Source organism: Mobula hypostoma, chromosome 22 (genome assembly GCF_963921235.1).
Source record: "Mobula hypostoma chromosome 22, sMobHyp1.1, whole genome shotgun sequence".
Classification (NCBI taxonomy): Eukaryota; Metazoa; Chordata; class Chondrichthyes; order Myliobatiformes; family Myliobatidae; genus Mobula; species Mobula hypostoma.
The window spans coordinates 58,714,990-58,736,550 of record NC_086118.1 but is presented as its reverse complement, the minus strand read 5'-3'; the positions used below and the strand labels follow the sequence as shown (position 1 = coordinate 58,736,550).

Sequence of the window (21,561 nt, the reverse complement as noted above, 5' to 3'; positions counted from 1 at the left end):
ATTTTCATCCAAATATATCACAAACAGCAAATGTCACAGTAGTGATCCTTGCTGAACATTACTGGTCACAAATGGAACTACACCCCTCCATCACTACCCTATGTCTTCCGGGCTAAGCCAATTTTGAAACCCACTTATTGCCGACTATGAGGGGATCCTAAATAATGGACCACCTGACTGGTAGACCACAGTTTGTACGGCTTCAGAGTTGTGTGTCAGACATGGCTATAAGCAACACTGGGGCCCCACAGGGGACTGTATTGGCCCGCTTCCCGTTTACCCCACATACCTCGGACTTTAGATACATCATTGAGTCATGTCACCTGCAGAATTTCTCTGATGACTCAGCAATAGTTGGATGTATAAAGGGAGAAGGGGAGGACAGGGCCCTGATGGAGGACTTTGTCAAATGGTGCAAGCTGCATCATCTGCAGCTCAACATCAGTAAGACAAAGGAAATGATGACGGACTGCACTGCTCCCTATTGGTGGTGAGGGTGTGGATGTGGTGCGGACCTACAAGTACCTGGGGTGCACCTGGATGACAGCCTTGAGTGGAGCACCAACACAGAGGCTGAACACAAGAAGGGCCAGAATCGCCTCTATGTCCTGAGAAGACTGAGGTCCTTTGGAGTATGCAGGCCTCTCCTTCGCATGTTCTACCAGTCTGTTGTCACCAGTACAATCTTTCTATGTGGTGTGTGCTGAGGCAAAGGCATCAACATAGGTTATGTCAACGGGCTCAGTAAACTGATTAGAAAGGCTGGCTCTGTTATAAGAATCAAACTGGACAATGTTTCTCACCTTCAAAATGCCACCTTGGCTGAACAGAGGAGCACTTTTAGTAATAGACGAAAACAACGGAGCTGCTCCAAAGAGCGAAATATGACATCATTCTTACCCTCAGCCATTAGGCTTTATAATGAGCCAATCTATGGCCGGGGAAGTGATGACCCTCACCTGTTCGACTGAGGTAACTTACTTTTTAGTCTTTCTTCTCTTCTAATATTTGTATGTCTGTGCACTTGTAATGCTACAGTGACACTGTAAATTCCTTTGGGATCAATAAAGTATCTATCTATCTAAATATTTATTTATTTATTGACATGTTGCATGGAATAGGCCTTTCCGGCCCTTCAAGTCACGTCCCCCCAGTAACCCCCGCTTTAATGCTAGCCTAATGATCCCAAAGGAAATTACAGCGTCACAGTAGCATTATGAGTGCACTGATACACAAATATAAAAAATATTAGAAAAGAAGTAAGAAAGAATAAAAAATAAGTTACCTCAAGCAGTCTAACAGGAGGGGTCATCACTTCCCCATCTATAGGTTGACTCACTGTAGTTGAGTTTGTCCAGTGCAGTTGTCTTTGTCTATTAGCAAATGTGCTCCTCTGTTCATCCAAGGTGGCACGCAGAGGGTGAGGAACATTGTCCAGAATTGTCAGGATTTTCTGGAGGGTCCTTTGTTGTACCACAGCTTCCAGTGTGTCCAATTTCACCATAACAGAGCCAGTCTTTCTAATCAGTTTATTCAGCCTGTTGGCCTTTGCCCCAGCACACCACCACAAGAAGATTGTACTGGGGAAAACAGACTGGTAGAACATGTAGAGAGGCCAGCATACTCCAAAGGACCTCAATCTGTCACCCAGGTGCACCCCCAGGTACAGCATACAACAAATATTACCCTGTCCTTATCAAACATCTTCATAACCTCCAAAAAAATCAAGCTTATAAGGCATGCTGACCATTCCTAATGTTTATATTGCTTTTCCAGATGTGAGTAGATTCCTAAGAATCTTCTCAAATGATTCCAATATCACTAAAATAAGGCTCCCCAGCCTGTAATTTCCTGGTTCATGTCTATCACCCTCCTTAAACAGAGGAATAACACCGGCAATTCTCCAGTCCTCCAGGACCCTGCCTGTGATTAAAGATGTCTTACACAACCTCAACATAACATCCCATCTCCTGTACTCAGTACTTTGATTTATGAAGGCTAATGCGCCAAAAGCTTTCTTTGCAGCCCTATCTACCTGTGACACCACATTCAATGAACTATGGTCCTGTATTCCCAGATCACTTTGTTCTACCACACTCCTCAGCACCCTACCATTCACTGTGTAAGATCTACCCTGGTTGGTCCTACCAAAGTGCAACACCTCATATTTGTCTGTATTAAATTCTATTTGACATTTTTCAGTCCATTTTTCCAGCTGCTCCAGATCCCTACGCAAGCTCTGATAGTCGTTGTCGCTGTCCACTACACCCTCAATCTTGGAAACATTCACAAATTTGCTGAACCACATTAACCCACATTATCATCCACATTATTGATATGGATGCCAAACAACCACAGACCCAGCACTGATCCCTGTGGCACTCCACTAGTCACAGGCCTCCAGTCAGAGGGGCTACCCCTCTCTGGTTTCTCCCACAGAGCAAACATCTAATTCAATTTACTACCTTATCTTGAATGTCAAGCAACTGACAATTCTTGACCGACCTCCCATGTGGGACAACATCAAATGCCTTGCTAAAGTCAATGAAGATAACATCCACTGCCTTACCTGCATCAACGTTCCAGGTAACTTCCTCAAAAGACTCTGTAAGATTGGTTTGGTACAATCCATGCACAAGGCTCTGCTGACTATCCCTATTCAGTCCTTGTCTATCCAAATACTGATATATCTAGTCCCTTAGAATATACCTTCCAATAACTTTCCCACTATTGATATCAGACTCACCAGCCTATAATTTCCTGGTTTATTTTAGGGCCTTTCTTAAACAGCAGAACATTAGCTATCCTTTAATCCTACAGTACCTCACCTGTTGATAAGGATGACTTAAATATCCCTGCTAGGACCGCAGCAATTTCTGTACTTGTCTCCTGTAGGGTTCGAGGGAACACCTTGCCAGGCCCTGGGGATTTATCCACCCTAATTTGCCTCAAGACAACAAACACCTCCTCCTCTGTAACCTGTACAGGGTCCACGGCCTCACTACTGACTTGCCTCACCTCTATAGACTCTGGGTCTGTCTTCTGAGTTAATACCGATGCAAAAAAAAATTTAAATTTCTCCCATCTCTTTTGGCTCCACACACAGATTACCATTCTGATCTTCCAGAGGACCAATTTTGTCCCTTACAATCCTTTTGCTCTTAACATATCTGTAGAATAACTTTGGATTTTCCTTCATCTTGTCTGTTAGAGCAACTCAATGCTTTCTTTTAGCCCTCCTCATTTCTTTCTCAAGTGCTCTCTTGCATTTCTTACATTCCAAAAAGTATCTCAACTGTTCATCTGTCTATACCTGCTATGCACTCTTTTTTTTCTTAACCAGGGCCTCAATATCTCTTGAAAACCAAGGTTCACTAAACATGTTATCTTTACCTTTGTTATCTTTACATACAAACTTTGTGCTCTCTTGCCTCTCTCAATAACCTGGAATAGTTCCCATCAGGCCCTGGGGACTCGTCCACCTTAATATTCTTCAAGAGCCTCAAAATGCCTAGCTATACTAGATCATAAAAGATCACCTGCAGGCAAAGCAATCAGATAGTAAGACAAATATAATGAGGCCTTTATTGTAAGTTCAAGAGGAAGGAAGTCTTGTTGCAACTGCATACGACTCTGGTGACTCTGTACTTATTTAAAATGGAGCCACTGATGATGGGCAACAGCATACTGGTGGTTCATAAAACGAGAAATATAACTAAATACTTTACTAATAACACTTTTTCTGTGGAAAATTGAGGTAAACAATCACCACAAACAATGAAGATCTGAACAATGGTGAGGCTGACCCGAGGGTTGAGGCGTGCAGATGCAGGACTGAGTCTGAACGAGGTACAGATATGTTAGAGAAGTGCTCGGAGTGAGGTTGGGACGTGGTTGAGGCGTGCAAAACACAGAAAAGTCGGAGGAGAAGATTCAAAGTTCGTCCACCTAAACTGAGAGCAAGGTCTCATTGATCTAAGCACTGGGCCGATTTGAAAAAGTCGTGTACAGGCTGAAATGTGGTGGCAGGGTCCAGGCCCACGTCATACTGAAGTTACGGGGTCCAGGTCCTAACGCAGGAATGACCTGTTGTTTGGACAATTTAAATGCCAAGCCAGATGGACTGAAAAGATAGGCTGTTGGGACAGGAAGTGAGGGTTAGGCCAGTTCAACTCGCTGCTCTGTGGTATTTGCTCCACTCTCCACGGCACTGAGGTTGTGAGATTGCTCCCACTGCTCTGGGCTTCTTTCTATGGACTAACTTTCATCTTGAATGCTGTTGCTTGCTTTTATTGTTTGCACGATATATGTCTTCTTTCTCTCTGCGATTAAGTCTTTTTTTAATGGGCTTTTCAGGTTTCTTGTTTTGCGCTGCCTGTCAGCAGATGAATCTCAAGGTTGTATAATTTATACATACTTTGATAATAAATGTACTTTGAACTTCTGAGTACCGCAAGTACTGTTGGTCTCTATAGCCAAGGATATTCCTTAGTACAGCCTGGGTTCACTAAAGTGGTTGTTGAAACAAGGCTATCCTATTTTGAGAGGATAGATTAGATAACTCCCACTGGAGTTTAATGTAATGAGATATCACTTCAACAGGCCAAGGGGTAGATGCTGAGGGGCCTTGGGTAGAAGCACTACAGCTCGGTGCCGCAACTTTAAGGATCTCTTTTCAGTGAAAGGTAACAAAATTTTGGAATTATTATCCCTGGCTGTGAATGATCACTTCCATGTTCAAGACTGAGTGCGGTAGGTTTTGGACAGAGAGGGAATTGAAGAATATAATGGTCAGCCACAATCTTAACGATTACATCATGAAGCATTGAGCCCCACTGCACAGAGCACTATATGCAGGAAAGGAGCATCCTTCATCAAGGACCCCGTCGCCCAGGCCATGCTCTTTTCTCACTGCTGCCATCAGGAAGGGAGCCTCAGTGCCCAGACCACCAGGTTCAGGAACAGTTATTACATCTCAATGTCACACTTTTGAACCAGAGGGAATAACCTCTCTCAACTTGACCCGCCCCATCATCGAAATGCTCCCACAACATAGGGACTCACTTTCAAGGTCTCTTCATCTTATGTTCTCAAAATTTATTGCTTATTTATTTATTGTTGTTGTTATTATTATTATTTATTTTGTATTTTCAGTTTCCTATCTTTTGCACACTGGTTGTGTGTCTGTCCTGTTGGGTGCGATCTTTCATTGATTCTATTGTGTTTCTTGGATTTACTGTGTATGGCTGGAAGAAAATGAATCTAAGGGTTGTATATTGTGATATTTATGTACTTTGGTAATAAATTTACTTTGAACTTTGATTAGGGGTGATCACTTAAGAGAGATTATGCCTGCTGTTACTTCTTGACTTGATATATGTTTGCACTATTAAAAAGCCTTCACTAGTTCTTATGTGCAAATAAATTCAAAGACTTGAAACATCAGAACATAAGAAATCCCTGCAAGTGGAAGACATTTCGCCCTTCAAACTTGCTCTGCCATCCATCAAGAACATAGTTTGTCTTCTACCTCAACATTGCTTGCTGTACAACTCCACACCCCAATTCCCTTATTGTTGAGAAATCTGTCTTTTCAGTGAAAAGGACCAGGCTTCCACTCTTTCCTCATGATAGGTAAGTCCAAATTTATCTTTATCTCGGCACTAAACGGCCAACCTTTTTGGGACCATAAATCTCGGTTTGAATCTCTCAGTGAGGAAAAACATAGTCTCTTGACCCAGTCTATTATCCTTCAAGAATTTTATGTACTTCAATAAAATTTTCCGTCTGTCTTCTGATCAAGAAAAGATAGGCCAAGTAATTCAATCTACCCCCCCACACAAAAAACCCACCATCCTTGGAAATAGTCAAGGGAACTTCGCTGCACTCCATCTAAGGGCCAAAACTATACACAATATTCCAAACACAGTCTCACCAAAGGCACAATTGTAATAAGGCATCGTTCCCCCTGTACGCCAACCACCTCATAATATAGGCCATTTGCTTTCCTCATCACTTGTTGTACTGGTTGGCTTTCAATGACTTGTAAAGGGATACCTAGGTCCCTATAAAATTAATATTAGCAATCTCTCACCATTTAACAATACTCCAATTTTTTGTTACATGCCCCAAAATGACTAACTTCTTCACATTATATTCTTTCTGCCATGTTCTTACCCACTCTCTTTATGGTTGGAGAACACAGGGAAGGGGAAAAAAAATGCTAATGCAATCAAAGACAAGGTATTCAATGTATTTGTGGTCTTCAAGCTAAATAAATCTCCAGATCCAGATGAGATTTATTCCAGGCTACTATGGGCAACATCTGAAGAGATTGTTGGGGCTCTGTCTAAGATTTTTAAATCTTTGCTGGCCACATGAGGTACCAAATTGCTGGAGGATGGAAAATGCAATTGCTTTTCAAGAAAGCAACAAGGAAAAGCCAGGCAATTTCAGACCTGCATAAGTAGTATGGATGTGGCTAGAAAATAGTCCAAAGGAAAGGATTAATGAACACTTAGAAAGACAGGGACTAAGCATAAATGGCAAACAACTTGTCGAAGCAGATTTTGTCTGACCAATCTGAGTGAATTCTTTGAAGAGGTTACAGAGTGTCTTGATGAGGGCAGTGCAGCAGATGTGGACAAGAACCTTAAAAAGATGATGGATCCAAAGGTTAGGGCAGAATCAGGTTTAACATCACTGGCATATGTTGAGAAATTTGCTGTTTTGTGGCAGCAGAACATAATAATAAAAAAACTATAAATTACAATAAGAAAGAATATATACCATACTGTGCTATCTCCAACAACAACACATCCTTTCTAAGATATGGAGCCAAAACTGTTGTCAATACTTCAAATGCGGCTTGGGTAGTGTGTTAAAGCATCAGCATTAAATCCTTGCCTTCTATATTCTATTCCCCTTCTTTACCACATACTCAACCTGTACATTACCCTTCTAGGAGTCGTGCATGACGGCTCCCAAGTCCCTTTGCACATCTGATGTTTGAATTTTCTCCCCATTCAGAAAATAATCTGCACTTTTGTTCCTTTTACCAAAATGCATCATCATACCTTTCTCTACACTGTATTCCATCTACCACTTTTTTACCCATTCTTCCAATTTGTGTAAGTCCTACTGCAATTGCACAGCTTCCTCAGCACTATCTACCTCTCCACCTACCTTTGTATCTTTCACAAACTTTGCCACAAAGCCATCAATTCCACTATCTAAATCACTGACAAACAATGTGAAAAGAAGCAGTCCCACTACTGAACCCTGTGGAACACCAGAAAGGGCCCCATTTATTCCCACTAGCTGCCTCCTGTCTGTCAGCCATTCTTCTATCCATGTCAGTATCTTTCCTGTAATGCCACAGGATTTTATCTTGTTAAGCAGCCTCATGTGTGGCACCTTATCAAATGCCTCTGAAAATCTGAGTAAATGACATCCTTTATCCATCCTGCTTGTTACTTTCTCAAAGAACTAACAGATTTGTCAAGCAAGATTTCCCTCAACAGAAACCGAGCTGACTTTGACCTATTTTATCATTAGTCTCCAAGTACTCTGAAACCTCATCCTTAATAATGGACTCCAACACTTTCCCAACTACTGAGGTTCAGCTAACTGGCCTATAACTTCCTCTCTTTTGTCTTGCTCCCTTCTTAGAATGCAGTGACATTTGCAATTTTCCAGTCCTCCAGGACCATGCCAGAATCAAGTGATTCTTTAAAGATCATTACCAATACATCTGCTATCTCTTCAGCAACCTCCTTCAGAACTCTGGCAGGTAGTCCATCTGGTCCAGGTGACTTATCCGCCTTAAGACCTTTGAGTTTGCCTACCACTTTTTCCTTTGTAATAGCAATGGCACTCACTCCTGCTCCCTGACACTCCAAAACTCTGGCACACTGCTAGTGTCTTACACAGCGAAGACTGATGCAAAATACTTTCTAAGTTCAACCACCATTTATTTGTCTCCCATTGCTACCTCACCAGCATAATTTTCCAGTGGTCCAATATCAACTCTCACCTCCCTTTTACTCTTTACACAACTAAAAAACTTATAGTATCCTGCTTTATATTATTGGCTAGTTTTGCCCTCATATTTAATCTTTTCCCTTCTTATGGTTTTTTAAAGTTGTCTTTTGTTGGATTTTAAAATATTTTCAATCATCCAACTTCCCACCCACTTTTGCTACATTATATGCCCTTTTCTTAGCTTTTATACAGTCCTTTAACTTCCCTTGTCAGCCACAGTTGCCTACCCCTGCCATTTGAGAACTACTTATTCTGTTGGACATGCCTATCCTGCACTTCGTGAAATATTCCAAGAAACTTCAGCCACCTCGGCTCTGTTGTCATCCCCGCCAGTATCTCCTTGCAATCCACCTGGGCAAGCTCCTCTCTCATGCTTCTGTAATTCCCTTTACTACACTGCAATACAGATACATGTGACTTATGCTTCTCCCTCTCAAACTGCAGTATGAATTCAATCACATTATGATCACTGCCTCCTAAGGTTTCCTTTACCTTAAGTTCCCTAATAAAATCTGGATTATTACACAACACCCAATCTGAGATAGCCTTTTCCCCAAGTAGACTCAAGCACAAGCTGCTCTAAAAAGCCATCTTGTAGACCAGTGGTCCCCAACCTCTGGGCCGTGGACCAATACATTGCTGGGCGGCACCTAATCAATTAGATTGTTTATTTCGGCTTTTTTCTTAAAGATGTGCTGGGTGCGTTCCGGATACCGCTGCACCGCTGCATCCTCACGGCAATGTATCGGTCCGCGGCCTGGAGGTTGGGGACTACTGTTGTAGACATTCAACAAATTCCCTCTCTCGTGATCTGACTTTCCAAATACCCTTGCATATTGAAGTCTTCCATTACAATCGTGACATTACCCTTATTACATGCCCTTTTCAGCTCCCTTTGCAATTTCAACCCCACGTCTTGGATACTATTTGGAGGCCTATATATGATTCCCATTATGGTCTTTTTTACCCTTGCAGTTTCTTAACTCCACCCACAAAGATTCAACATTCTCTGACCTTATGTCCCTTCTTTCTAAAGATGTAATTCCATCTCTTACCAACAGAGCCACACCACTGCCTATGCCTTCCTGTCTGACCTTTCAATACAAAGTATATTCATTGACATTCAGCTCCCATCTATGACCTTTCAGCCATGACTCAGTGATGCCCACAACGGCATACCGACCAATCTCTAATTGTGCCATGAGTTCATCCACCTTATTCCAAATGTTTCGTGCATTTAAATACAGAACCTTCAGTCCTGCATTCTTTGCCCTTTTGAATTTTGCCTCTGTGGTACAATTTAACTCTTTGCACTGTCTGCACTTGTGCCCAACCATTGGCTTATTTATCTGCCATATCATTCTATTCCTACCCTCACTGTCAAGTGGCATGGGCAGCAATCCCAAGATTACTACCCTTGAGGTCCTGCTTCTCAACTTCCTTCCTAACTTTTTGTATTCTGTTTTCAGGCCCTCCTCCTTTTTTCTACCTATGTCATTGGTACCAAATATGTATCACAACTTCTGGCTGCTCACTCTCCCTTTTCAGGATGTTACGGACGCATTTAGAAACATCGTGGACCTTGGCACCCGGGAGGCAAACTACCATCCATGTTTCTTTTTCACGTCCACAGAATCACCTATCTGTCCCCCTAACTATAGAGTCCCTTATTACTGCTGCCATTCTCTTCAGTTCCCTACTCTTCTGAGCCACAGGGCCGACTCAGTGCCACAGGCACAGTCACTGTTGCTTCCCCGAGGGAGGCTGGAGTTCAATTTCAGCCACAGTATGTAAGATGTTTGTACGTTCTTCCTGTAACCGTGTGGGTTTCCTCCAGGTGCTCTGGTTTTCTCCCACTTTATAAATGTGTACAGGTTAGGGTTAGTAAGCTGTGAGCATGCTATGTTGGTGCCAGAAGCATGGTGACACTTGCAGGCTGCCCCCAGCAAAATTCCACTGATTTGATTTGAAACTAAATGACCCTTTTCACTGTATGTTTCAATGTACTTGTGACAAATAAAGCTCACCTTTCTTTTCTTTATCAATGAATGCAAGAGTAGGGAGGTTCTGATCCAGCTTCATAAAACATTGGTCAGACTTCAGCTGGAGTACTAGCAGCCATACTGTAGGAAGGATGTGAGAGGACTGAACAGGTGAGAGTCACCAGGATGTTTTATGGGTGGAGCACTGTAGTTATGAGAAGAGACTGGAGAGTAGTTGCTGCCTGTTACGCCACTGGCATTTAGGGTAGCAGAGACTGGACTTGGAGCAGAGGAGGATGTGACTGAGATATATAAAATGATGGGGAGTATAGATAAAGTAATTTGCAAGAATCCTTTTCCCTTATCAAAGGAGAATAAAACCAGAGCACATTGATTTACGGCAAAGGGCATAAGATTTTAGAGAGGATTTTTCATCTAGACAATGGCAAGTATTAGCAAAGCACTAATGGATAGAGTGGTGGAAGCAGAGTCACTAAGTGTCTAAGTGAGCACTTGAATAACCTCGGCATTGAAGGCCACACAGCCCAAACACCACAAGATGGGTTTAATTTAGAGGATACAGTGAGCATAGGGGCCCATTTCCATACTGTACGACTCTCTATGACATCTACTGGATCTCTGTCATCCACACTAGTCACATTCTCAGTGCTCCAATAAAACTAAACAAGTGTGGAATGAGCTGCACCAGAAGCAGTGGATACAGGTTCGATTTCAACAATTAAGAGAAGTGTGCATAAGTACATGCGTGGGAAGAGTATGGAGGCCTATGGTCCAGGTGCAGGTTGATGCCACTAAGCAGAATAACAGTTTGGCACAGACTAAATGGGCTGAAGGGCCTGCTTCTGTGCTGTAGTACTCTATGACTCTATGTGCGCTCTTTCATCAATCCATGTTGCCTCTGCCCAATCCTATTATTCTTATTAAAATCAAATTTATTTTACGCTACATTCAATGTAAATTAATTATGAAGGAAATAAAATAGTTAAGACCAGCAATCACATTCAAATGAACTGGCATCCAACTGCAGCTGTTCTAAAGCTGAAGGAGCATTTCCGAAGGACATCTGCCCTCTCCACTCAGTATATTACAGAACCTCTGCTGGATTAGGTGCCAAGTCCAACAGTGGCTCACCATCAGTGTCATTCAACCTCCCATTATCCTTATTATCTTCTTTTCTACAGTTGGCTATCTATTCCGGCTTCAACAATGTCAAGAGGCTGACAAATATTAAGTTTCAAGTTGCCTGAAGGACACAGCTGGAAGAAGTTTGGCCACAGCAAGCTTCCAGGCAATCTATGTGTATCAAAAGTTTAAACAATTATTGAAATTCGCAACTGACTAAAACTTCCTTATAATTCATTCTCATATTTATAAAATTAATATTCAAGCAATGAATTACACGAGATGAGTACGAAAACACTGTAATGTTAAGTTTCTGTTTTCTCTGTTGAAGTCATTACATACTCTACCAGTTCTAGTTTGGAACTATTCTCATACAAACATTTGGACACAAGAATGATCTTAATCTTTTCAACGTTAACTCTTTGAAGTTATGATATATAATAGCTTATTATTTCTTAATTGGCACCAAGTTAGTCAACATCCAAACTTGGCATACATTTTTATAATCAAATTGTACATGTACTTAAAAATACCCTTCATGTTCAGAAATACAAGCTTCACCGCCCCCCCCCCCCCAAAGTGGCAACATGGAATAGTTATCAGATGTAGAGGTGCATTCCACAAGCTACTGACGTTCATGAAGATGCTGGTGGATCCAACACAGTGGATGTCAAAGGAGAAAATCAAGAATGTAGACGAATGTGAACTGAACTGAATCCTGCAAGGAAACTGTTCATCAAGTCCATATCCTGAAACTCAACTTGGGAGCCTGTCCCATGCAATTTGAGCAGTCTCTTGGAAACGCAGTTCATAAAGTTTCCCAGTGCACAGAGGGAGAGATTCTTACCCAGATACATAACTCCCGAATTCCTCACCCTTATCTGCCACTCAAACACACCAAGCCAGTTCACTCAGCCATCTGGCAGCAAGAAGTGCTTCCCCCTTTACATCAGTGACTGACCTGAGATGGAGAATGCTACACAGATCTGTTTAAGGTAACATACAGACTTCAAGGGACCCTACCATTTTTGTGGCCTGAACAAATTGATGTGAGACATTGTGATCCATTTGAATATTTGAAGAGACTGCTCCTGAAGCTCAGGTTGCACTTCAGTCCCACACTTCTGATGCAAGTTATTTGGAGGACGTCCTTGAAAGTCAGCTCTGGTCCTGGCCAAAGTGATCATACTGCAAATCAGTAGGCGGTTGGTGGGGGGGGGGGGTGGCGGTGTGGACCCACCCAGGCCAATGACTGCCCGGGACTTCTGATTGACCCAGAAGAAGGAACATGCAGTGTCCACTGAACTGGGAAAAATCTTCAAACTAGTGATCCCTGGAGGTTCTGGACAGCATCTTGAACTGTGAGGGAAATTCTTACTTTGAAAAATTTTTGCAGGCAGCATTTTAATAAAGGTACTAAACAACATTGGGAAAAACAGATGTAGGGATAATGACAAAAATAATTTAGACACAGTAAAGCCCCTGTACAATGTACCATCACAAACTCCTTGGACAGGGACAAAAAGAAAAAGAAATTAAATCATTTGAAAAGTAGTTTCATGAGTTCATGAATAAATTAGGCAAGACAGCAGTACTTCCAGAAAGCCAGTCTAATCTCTAAATTGGCTGTTTTAAAGTTAACACCACACAATAAATTTCATTTTTAAAATGGCAACTTCATTTATCAAAACTAGTTCCTAACAAGAGAACACATTGTTCAAGTAATAAATTAAAACAAAACCACACAGAACATAGTCAAGGAAAAAAAGCGACACGGTAAAATTAAGCAACTTTTGCAATTGATCTCAAGCATGGAAAAACTAAGTTCTTCAGTGAATAGTGTAAATTGCTAGTTACAATATAATGCTACTAATTTACAAACTAGTACATGTACGGATAGTAAAAATAAAGTAAAAGTGTGCGTGTTACTGAACACCAGACCTAGCTTATATGTCTTGTACTTGTATTCACAGAATGAATGCAACTACAATGCAACCAATTTACGTCTTCAGAAACAAGCAACTGTTTTATTCAGAAACAAAGGATAAACAATCTTCCAGTCCCAATACTTGAGAACAAACTCTGCCTTCAAAAACAATTGTTAAATAATTCAGTTAGCAAAAATAAACCCTCACAAAGTCAAATGGTTATTCCTTAAATGCATTTTCAATAGAAGAATTGTATCTGCTCTGTAGGTGGTAACTGAGAAAGAAAAAAGACATACCCTGATATACAGTTACTACATAAAAGAAACATGGAAGAACTCATCATTTTCTGCACAAGAAATAGGCCGCAGGACAGGCCAGTACCTGATTTTCCTTGGAAGATTCTGTGTCAGCGCTGGAAGGCCCGTTGAAATGGAATAATGTACAAGCAGCAAGACAGAGAGTGACACCAGGATAGCTGAATTAATGACCACCGCCCCGCCAACAAAGCCAAACACAAACAGAAGCATGCAACCAGGACTCATGGCTCTGTGCTGGCATGGTTATGTTCAGAGACCAGAACACAGGGGAAGGTTACAACAGATCGAGGGTGTATCCTTCTACTGAAAATTTCTGTCACTCAACCACAGCCACAAAAGTAGCTACACTAAACAAAAGCATCAGCACACCCTGCAAGCTACGTTCTGCAGCAGCTCACACAGAATTACATCATCCCGCTCATGCTTAAAACCCATTCAGCTGATCACCTCAGCATCAATGCTGCAGCATCCGCGACCAACGCTTCGCTATCCACCCTCCCTCAGTCACTGCTCCTATTGGCTGCAGGGGGAAACAACTGCTTACATAACACATGCACATAAAAGAAGTCCTCATTATCCAAACGAATAACAAAGCTGAGGTCTTGCATAGAGTAACGGCAAGTAAAACCAACCTGCCGCTAACGATTTTTGATTAAAAGCTGTTTTAGAGCTGTTAAATCAATGCTCCCAGCATAATTAATTTAGTTCCAGCTTATTAACCAGCTATAGCTATATTGTACAATGCATTCGTCTGACATCAGCCAAACTATTGTCCATTGCTCTGACATTAGGCAAATGGGTCAGTGGTCACATGTTTTGGAAAAGCATCGATATTTCTATTCAGCCAGAGAGGAGATAACAAATTCTAAAATGCTTACCTAACTTTGCTGTGAACTCCTGGTTCTTGCAAATCTACCCCGCCCAACTGGTGAAGTTTGGTTCGTTCTAAGTGCTCCATGTAATTGTGGATCATCTGTGATAAAGATGAAAGTGGGGAAAAGGTCAGACTTCATCAGGATTTTATTTTGAGACATACGTTTTATTAAAATAGCTCTGCAAAACATACACATTAAATTATTTTACAAGGTGCAGCTTTGAACTGAAAGTTAAATTATCACTAAACTCAATGTGACTTCAAAACATATTTGTTTTGGAGATGTTTGTGAAAATCAATCTTGCACTGCAATTTCGGTGAGGAAATTGAAGATACAGAGTCATGGAGCTGCACAGCACAGAAACGGGTCCTTCAGCCCAACTTGTCAATGCTGACCATAACACCCATTCACATTAATCCAATCTACCTACATTAGGCCTGATTCCCTACCCTCTTCCTAACCAAATATCTGTCCAAGTGCCTTATGAACCCTAACCCTAGTGGCATGGTGTCTTGACAACAACCTCAGTGTGAGCAAAACAAAAAGCTGGTCACCGACATCAGTTAATGCGATAAAGCACATGCCCTTGAATGCATTAGTGGTGTGGAGATGCTTGAGAGCTTCAAATCCCTTTGGCTAGACATCACCAGTAGTTTGCCCTGGTTCAAACACGTAAATGCTATGGCCAAGGAAGTGCACTGGCATTCTTAGTGATACCATGACCCTTACCATTTCTTATAGATGCACTGTAGAAAGCATCCCATCTGGATGCACCACAGCTTTGCATGACAAGCCCTCTGAACAAGACCGCAACAAGTTGCATTGTTGTGGACACAGCTCAGTCCATCATGAAAACCAGCTTCCTCTCTGTGGATTCTGTTTACACTTTATGTTGCCTCAAGACAAGCAGCCAGTATAATGACACTTATAAAAAGATGAACTCTTCATCTCAGTTTCCCTCATCATGGCCCTTGCATTTTATTGCCTGTCTGCACTGTAAATTCCCTGTAACTGTAACATTATGTTTCGTATTGTTATTTCTGTTCCTTTGTTCTATCTCAACATACTTATACTTTGAAGTGATCTGTATGGATGGCTTGCAAAACAATTTTTTCCCACTCTATCTCAGTACATGTGATAATAATGAACCAATTCCAATTCCTAGTCTAGTTGTTTCTGCCTCTGTCACCTCCTCTGGCAGATAACCACCACTCTGTGTGTGAAAAACTTGCTCCTCACATCTCCCTTCCAACATGAACAGCAAACCATTATTTTTAAATTAGAAATATTACTAAGTAGATTAGGACATTAAGCACCCCTCTGCCATGAACACACCAGAAATTCAACCACCAAAAATCTTGTGTGAAATCCAGGAAAGGGGACTTTCTTGCTCTTCATCAAATACTAAGTGGAATTTTTCATTTACAATCTTCATCTTCTACCTACAAAACATATGCAGACCAGTTATACCTCCTATTTGGTGACTCCATGGAAGACAGCAACTTAATACTCTCCATTTCAAAAGCACACTTTTGTAACATAATGGATCTCGAAACATTGATTGTTGATTCCTCTCCATAGACACTGCCTGACCTCCTAAGTTCCTCCAGCATTTTGTGTGTGTTATTCCTTTGTAACAAATGCCATTTGATAAAGGAAATCCACTTAAGACAACAAATACTGCCAAAGCCTAGTCCTTGGAATGAAAAGCAAACGGTTGAGAGCATTTTATATTTTTGATAGTCTAATTATATCTGATTGAGTTTATTTGAGGTGAAAATTGATGAAGGTAGAGCGGTAGACATGGTTTACATGCATTTTATTAAGGATTTTGACAAGATCTCTATGGTAGGCCAGTCCAGAAGGTTAAGGTACAAGGAATCCGAGGTGTGTTGAGAAACCGGATCCAAAATTGACTTGGTCACAGGAGCACAAACACAAGAGATTCTGCAGATGCTGGAAATCTGCAGGATCACCAACAAAATGCTGAAGCAACTCTTCGTCAGGACTAACTGAAAGAAGAGTGAGTAAGAGATTTGAAAGTGGGAGGGGGAGGGGGAGATCCGAAATGATAGGAGAAGACAGGAGGGGAAGGGATGGAGCGAAGAGCTGGAAAGTTGATTGGCAAAAGGGATACCAAGCTGGAGAAGGGAGAGGATCATGAGACGGGAAGCCTGGGGAGAAGGAGAAAGGGGGACGGGAGCCCAGAGGGTGGAGAGCAGGCAAGGAGTTATAGTGAGAGGGACAGAGGGAGAAAAAAGAGAAAAAGGGGGAAAAATTTAAAAAAAATTTAAAAATTAAATAAACAAATAAGGGATGGGGTGTGAAGGGGAGGAGGGGCATTAACAGAAGTTAGAGAAGTCAATATTCATGCCATCAGGTTGGAGGCTACCCAGATGGAATATAAGGTGTTGTTCCTCCAACCTGAGTCTGGCTTCATCTTGACAGTAGAGGAGGCCGTGGATAGACATATCAGAATGGGAATGGGACGTGAAATTAAAATGTGTGGCCACTGGGAGATCTTGCTTTCTCTGGCGGACAGAGCCTAAGTGTTCAGCGAAACGGTCTCCTAGCCTGCGTCGGGTCTCGCCCATATATAGAAGACCGCACCGGGAGCACTGGACGCAGTATAATACTCCAGCCGACTCACAGGTGAAGTGTCACCTCACCTGGAAGGACTGTCTGGGGGCCCTGTATGGTGGTGAGGGATGAAGTGTAAGGGCATGTGTCGCACTTGTTCCGCTTATAAGGATAAGAGCCGGGAGGGAGATCGGTGGGAAGGGATGGGGAGGATGAATGGACAAGGGAGTCGCCTAGGGAGCGATCCCTGCGGAAAGCAGAAAGGGGGGGAGGGAAAGATGTGTTTGGTGGTGGGATCCCGTTGGAGGTGGCGGAAGTTATGGAATTATATGTTGGACCCAGAGGCTAGTGGGGTGGTAGGTTAGGACAAGGGGAACACTATTCCTAGTGGGGTGGCGGGAGGATGGGGTGAGAGCACAGTTGATGATAGAGGAAGGGAAGCCTCTTTCTTTAAAAAAGGAAGACATCTCCTTCGTCCTGGAATGAAAAGCCTCATCCTGAGAGCAGATGCAGTGGAGACAGAGGAATTGCAAGAAGGGGATGGCATTTTTGCAAGAGACAGGGTAGGAAGAGGAATAGTCCAGGTGGCTGTGAGAGTCTGTAGGCTTATAGTAGACATCAGCAGATAAGCTGTCTCCAGAGACAGAGACAGAAAGATCAAGAAAGGGGAGGGAGGGGTCAGAAATGGACCAGGTAAACTTGAGGGCAGGGTGAAAGTTGGAGGCAAAGTTAATTAAATCAACGAGCTCAGCATGCGTGCAGGAAGCAGCGCCAATACAGTCGTCAATGTAGCGAAGGAAAAGAGGGGGACAGATACCAGTACAGGCTTGGAACATGGATTGTTCCACAAAGCCCACGAAAAAGCTTCCGGGTCCAACATATAATTCTCCGTAACTTCTACCACCTCCAACGGGATCCCACCACCAAGCACATCTTTCCCTCCCTCCCTATCTGTTTTCCGTAGGGATCGCTCCCTACGCGACTCCCTTGTCCATTCGTCCCCCCCCATCCCTTCCCACCGATCTCCCTCGCGGCACTTATCCTTGTAAACGGAACAAGTGTTACATATGCCCTTACATTTCCTCCCTCACCACCATTCAGTGCCCTAGGCAGTCCTTCCAGGTGAGGCGACACTTCACCTGTGAGTCAGCTGGGGTGATATACTGCGTCCGGTGCTCCCGGTGCGGCCTTCTATATATGGGCGAGACCCGACGCAGGCTAGGAGACCGTTTCGCTGAACACCTACGCTCTGTCCGCCAGAGAAAGCAAGATCTCCCAGTGGCCACACATTTTAATTCCACTTCCCATTCCCATTCTGATATGTCTATCCACGGCCTCCTCTACTATCAAGATGAAGCCACACTCAGGTTGGAGGAACAACACCTTATATTCCGTCTGGGTAGCCTCCAACCTGATGGCATGAATATTGACTTCTCTAACTTCCGTTAATGCCCTTCCTCCCCTTCACACCCCATCCCTTATTTGTTTATTTAATTTTTTAATATATTTTAAATTTTCCCCCCTTTTTCTCTCTCTTTTTTCTCCCTCTGTCCCTCTCACTATAACTCCTTGCCTGCTCTCCACCCTCTGGGCTCCCCTCCCCCTTCTCTTTCTCCCCAGGTTTCCCGTCCCATGATCCTCTCCCTTCTCCAGCCTGGTATCCCTTTTGCCAATCAACTTTCCAGCTCTTAGCTGCATCCCTCCCCTTCCTGCCTTCTCCTATCATTTCAGATCTCCCCCCTCCCTCTCACTTTCAAATCTCTTACTATCTCTTCTTTCAGTTAGTCCTGACGAAGGGTCCTGGCCTGAAACGTAGACTATACCTCTTCCTGCAGATGCTGCCTGGCCTGCTGTGTTCACCAGCATTTTTTGTGTGTGTTGCTTGAATTTCCAGCATCTGCAGATTTCCTCGTGTCTGCTGAAGCAACTCAGCAGGTTTGGCAGCATTCATGGAGAGGAATAAACTGTCTACTTTTTGGGCCTAGACCATTCATTCATAACTCCTGATCAAGGGTCTCAGCCTGAAACAGCAACTGTTTATTCCTCGCCATAGATGCTGCCTGATCTGCTGAGTTCCTCAGTTTGTGGTGATAGGAGGCACTGTGGTGGGGATGGATATTTTACTGACTGGAAGCTTTTAACAGAGAAGTTATAGGTTGAGTACCCTTATCCAAAATTCCAAAATCCAAAAACCTCTAAAATCTGGAATTTTTTTGAGCATTGCCATTCAGAAATGGAAAATTCTACAAGTTGCTGGGAATGTTTCCAGGCAATGCACAGGCTCCTGCACATTACAGACAATTCTGAGAAGTAACATCACATACAATATGTAAAGTTCAGAAGTTAATGAAAAATAGACAAACAATGCAGAAAGAGAAAAATGATCATGTATTAAAAGAGCGTATTCATCAGTGTTGGACTGAACATATGCCACTTAACAGTATACACAAAACAAAGATCTACCATGGTGGATTGAAGGTAATTGTAAATGTTCAGCAGGCCGGTTGCAGAAATTTAATAAAAGGCATGGCATTAAATTTGAAAGATTTGAGGTGATAAAGCACCTGCTGACCATGAAGCAGCAGAGAAATTCATTGCTAAATTTGCCAAGATTGTCGCTGAGGGTCAGTCTCAACATCAGAATGTCTTTCAAGAGGGTGAACCATTGAAAGGTGACAGGCCCCAATGTTATACCTGGTACGGCTCTGAAAACCTGTGCCAACCAAAAGACATTTTCAGTCTCTCATTGTTACGGTTAGAAGTTTCCATTTGCTTCAAAAGGGCAATAATCATACCAGTGCCCAAGAAGAGCAGGGTGAACTGCCTCAACTACTATCAAATATGATCCCATTGGCTCTTCATGGGGCTTTGGGTCACCTGGACAATACTAATACTTATGTCAGGCTGCTGTTTATTGACTACAGCACAACGTTTAGCACAATCATTCCTTCAGTTCTGATCAAAAAGCTCCAAAAGCTGGAGCTCTGTACCTCCCTCTGCAATTGGATCCTTGAATTCCTCACTGGAAGACCACAGTCTTTGCAGCATAGAAACAACATCTCTACCTCACTGATAATCAACACTGGCACACCTCAAGGATGTGTGACTTAGCCCACTGATCTATTCTCTCTAAACCCATAATTGTGTGGTTAGGCACTGCTCAAACATTATCTATAAATTTGTCACTGACACAACTATTGTTGACAGAATTTCAGATGGTGACGAGAAGGTATAAAGGAGCGAGAAAGATCAGCTGGCTTAGTGGTATTGCAGTATCAACCTTTCTCTCAACATTAGTATGTCCAAAGACTTGATTGTGGACTTCAAAAAGGGTGAGATGAAGGAACACTCACCAGTCCTCAGAGGGGTCTGAAGTGGAAAGGGTGAGTAATTTCAAGTTCCTGGGTATCAACATCTCTATCCTGAGCCCAAGGTATTGATACAGTTGCAAAGAAGGCAAGATAGCGGCCATAATTCATTTGGAGTTTGAGGAGATTGGGCAAGTCACTAAAGGCGCTCGCAATTTTCTACAGATGTACCACGGAGAACATTCTAATTGGCTGCACCACAATCTGGCGTGGAGGGGCAATACACAGGATTGAAATAAGCTGCAGAAAGTTGTAAGCTCAGTCATCTCTATCATGGACGCTAGCATCCCCAGCATCCAGGTCATTTTCAAAATGAGATGCCTCAAAAAGGTGGCATCCAACATTAAGGACCCCCATCACCCAGGACATGCCTTCGTCTCGTTCCTGCCATCAAGGAGGAGATAGAGGAGCCTGAAGGCACACACGCAATAATTTAGGAACAGCTTCTTCCCTTCTGCATCAAATTTCTGAATGGACAATGAACCCATGAACACTATCTTACCACTTTTTTTTCCACTACTTATTTAATTTAAATTTTTAAAAATTACCCTTTTTGATGGCTCAATGTACACATTACTGTTTCATGCACAAAATTGTTGAAAATGTCATATAAGACTATCTTCAGGGCATACGTATAAGATGTATATGTAAAAGATGTTTATGTAATGTAAATGGATTTCATGTTCAGACATGAGTCCTAATTTGAATTATATAAATGCAAATATTTCAAAATCCAAAAGAATCTAAAATCCAAAACACTTCCAGCCCCAAGCATTTCGGATAAGGGGTGCTCCACCTGTACAATAATGAAAGGAATTTTTAAACAAGTATTCTGGCATACTATGGTGGTGCTGGAAGCATGGTGATACTTTCAGGCTGTCCCTCGCCCATCCTCACACCGTGTTGGTCATCAATACAAGCGATGCATTTCACTGCATGTTTCACTGTTTTGATAAAGCTAAACTTATCTTAATTTTATTTGGTTTATTTCTAGAGTCTGAGAATTGAAAACCAGAGACATTATTTGGCACACGATGAACTTTGGCTAAATCACAAGTCCTACGTACTGTTCTATTTTCTTTATTACTAAAACAGAATAGTGACAAAAGGTGAAACGTAAATTTATGAATCTCACTGTAGAACAGAGAATCAAGCAGTGTTGTCTTGTCAAGAAAAATTCAACAATTTAAGACTCTTCCCAACGTAGCCCATGTCCTACTCATTTTTCCTGAAGAGAACCATGTGATGACAAGGTATTGGAATAGGCTTTGTACTGTATTTAAATGGCCTAAATAGCCTAATTTATATAGAAACTTTTGTGCAAA

General features: G+C 42.3%; 1 protein-coding gene across 3 annotated transcripts in view; it reads right to left on the bottom strand.

The window, feature by feature from the left end:
• Nucleotides 1–21,561, bottom strand: part of spag9b (sperm associated antigen 9b) — a 300,349-nt gene that overhangs the window by 127,103 nt on the left and 151,685 nt on the right. For 2 of the 3 annotated variants that reach the window (XM_063030689.1, XM_063030690.1), the window contains exon 4: nt 14,292–14,386. In XM_063030689.1, coding sequence (XP_062886759.1) covers nt 14,292–14,386 — 95 coding nt within the window. Of the gene's footprint in view, nt 1–13,477; nt 13,861–14,291; nt 14,387–21,561 lie in introns of those variants that run through there. The other variant, XM_063030691.1, reaches the window with a different exon arrangement.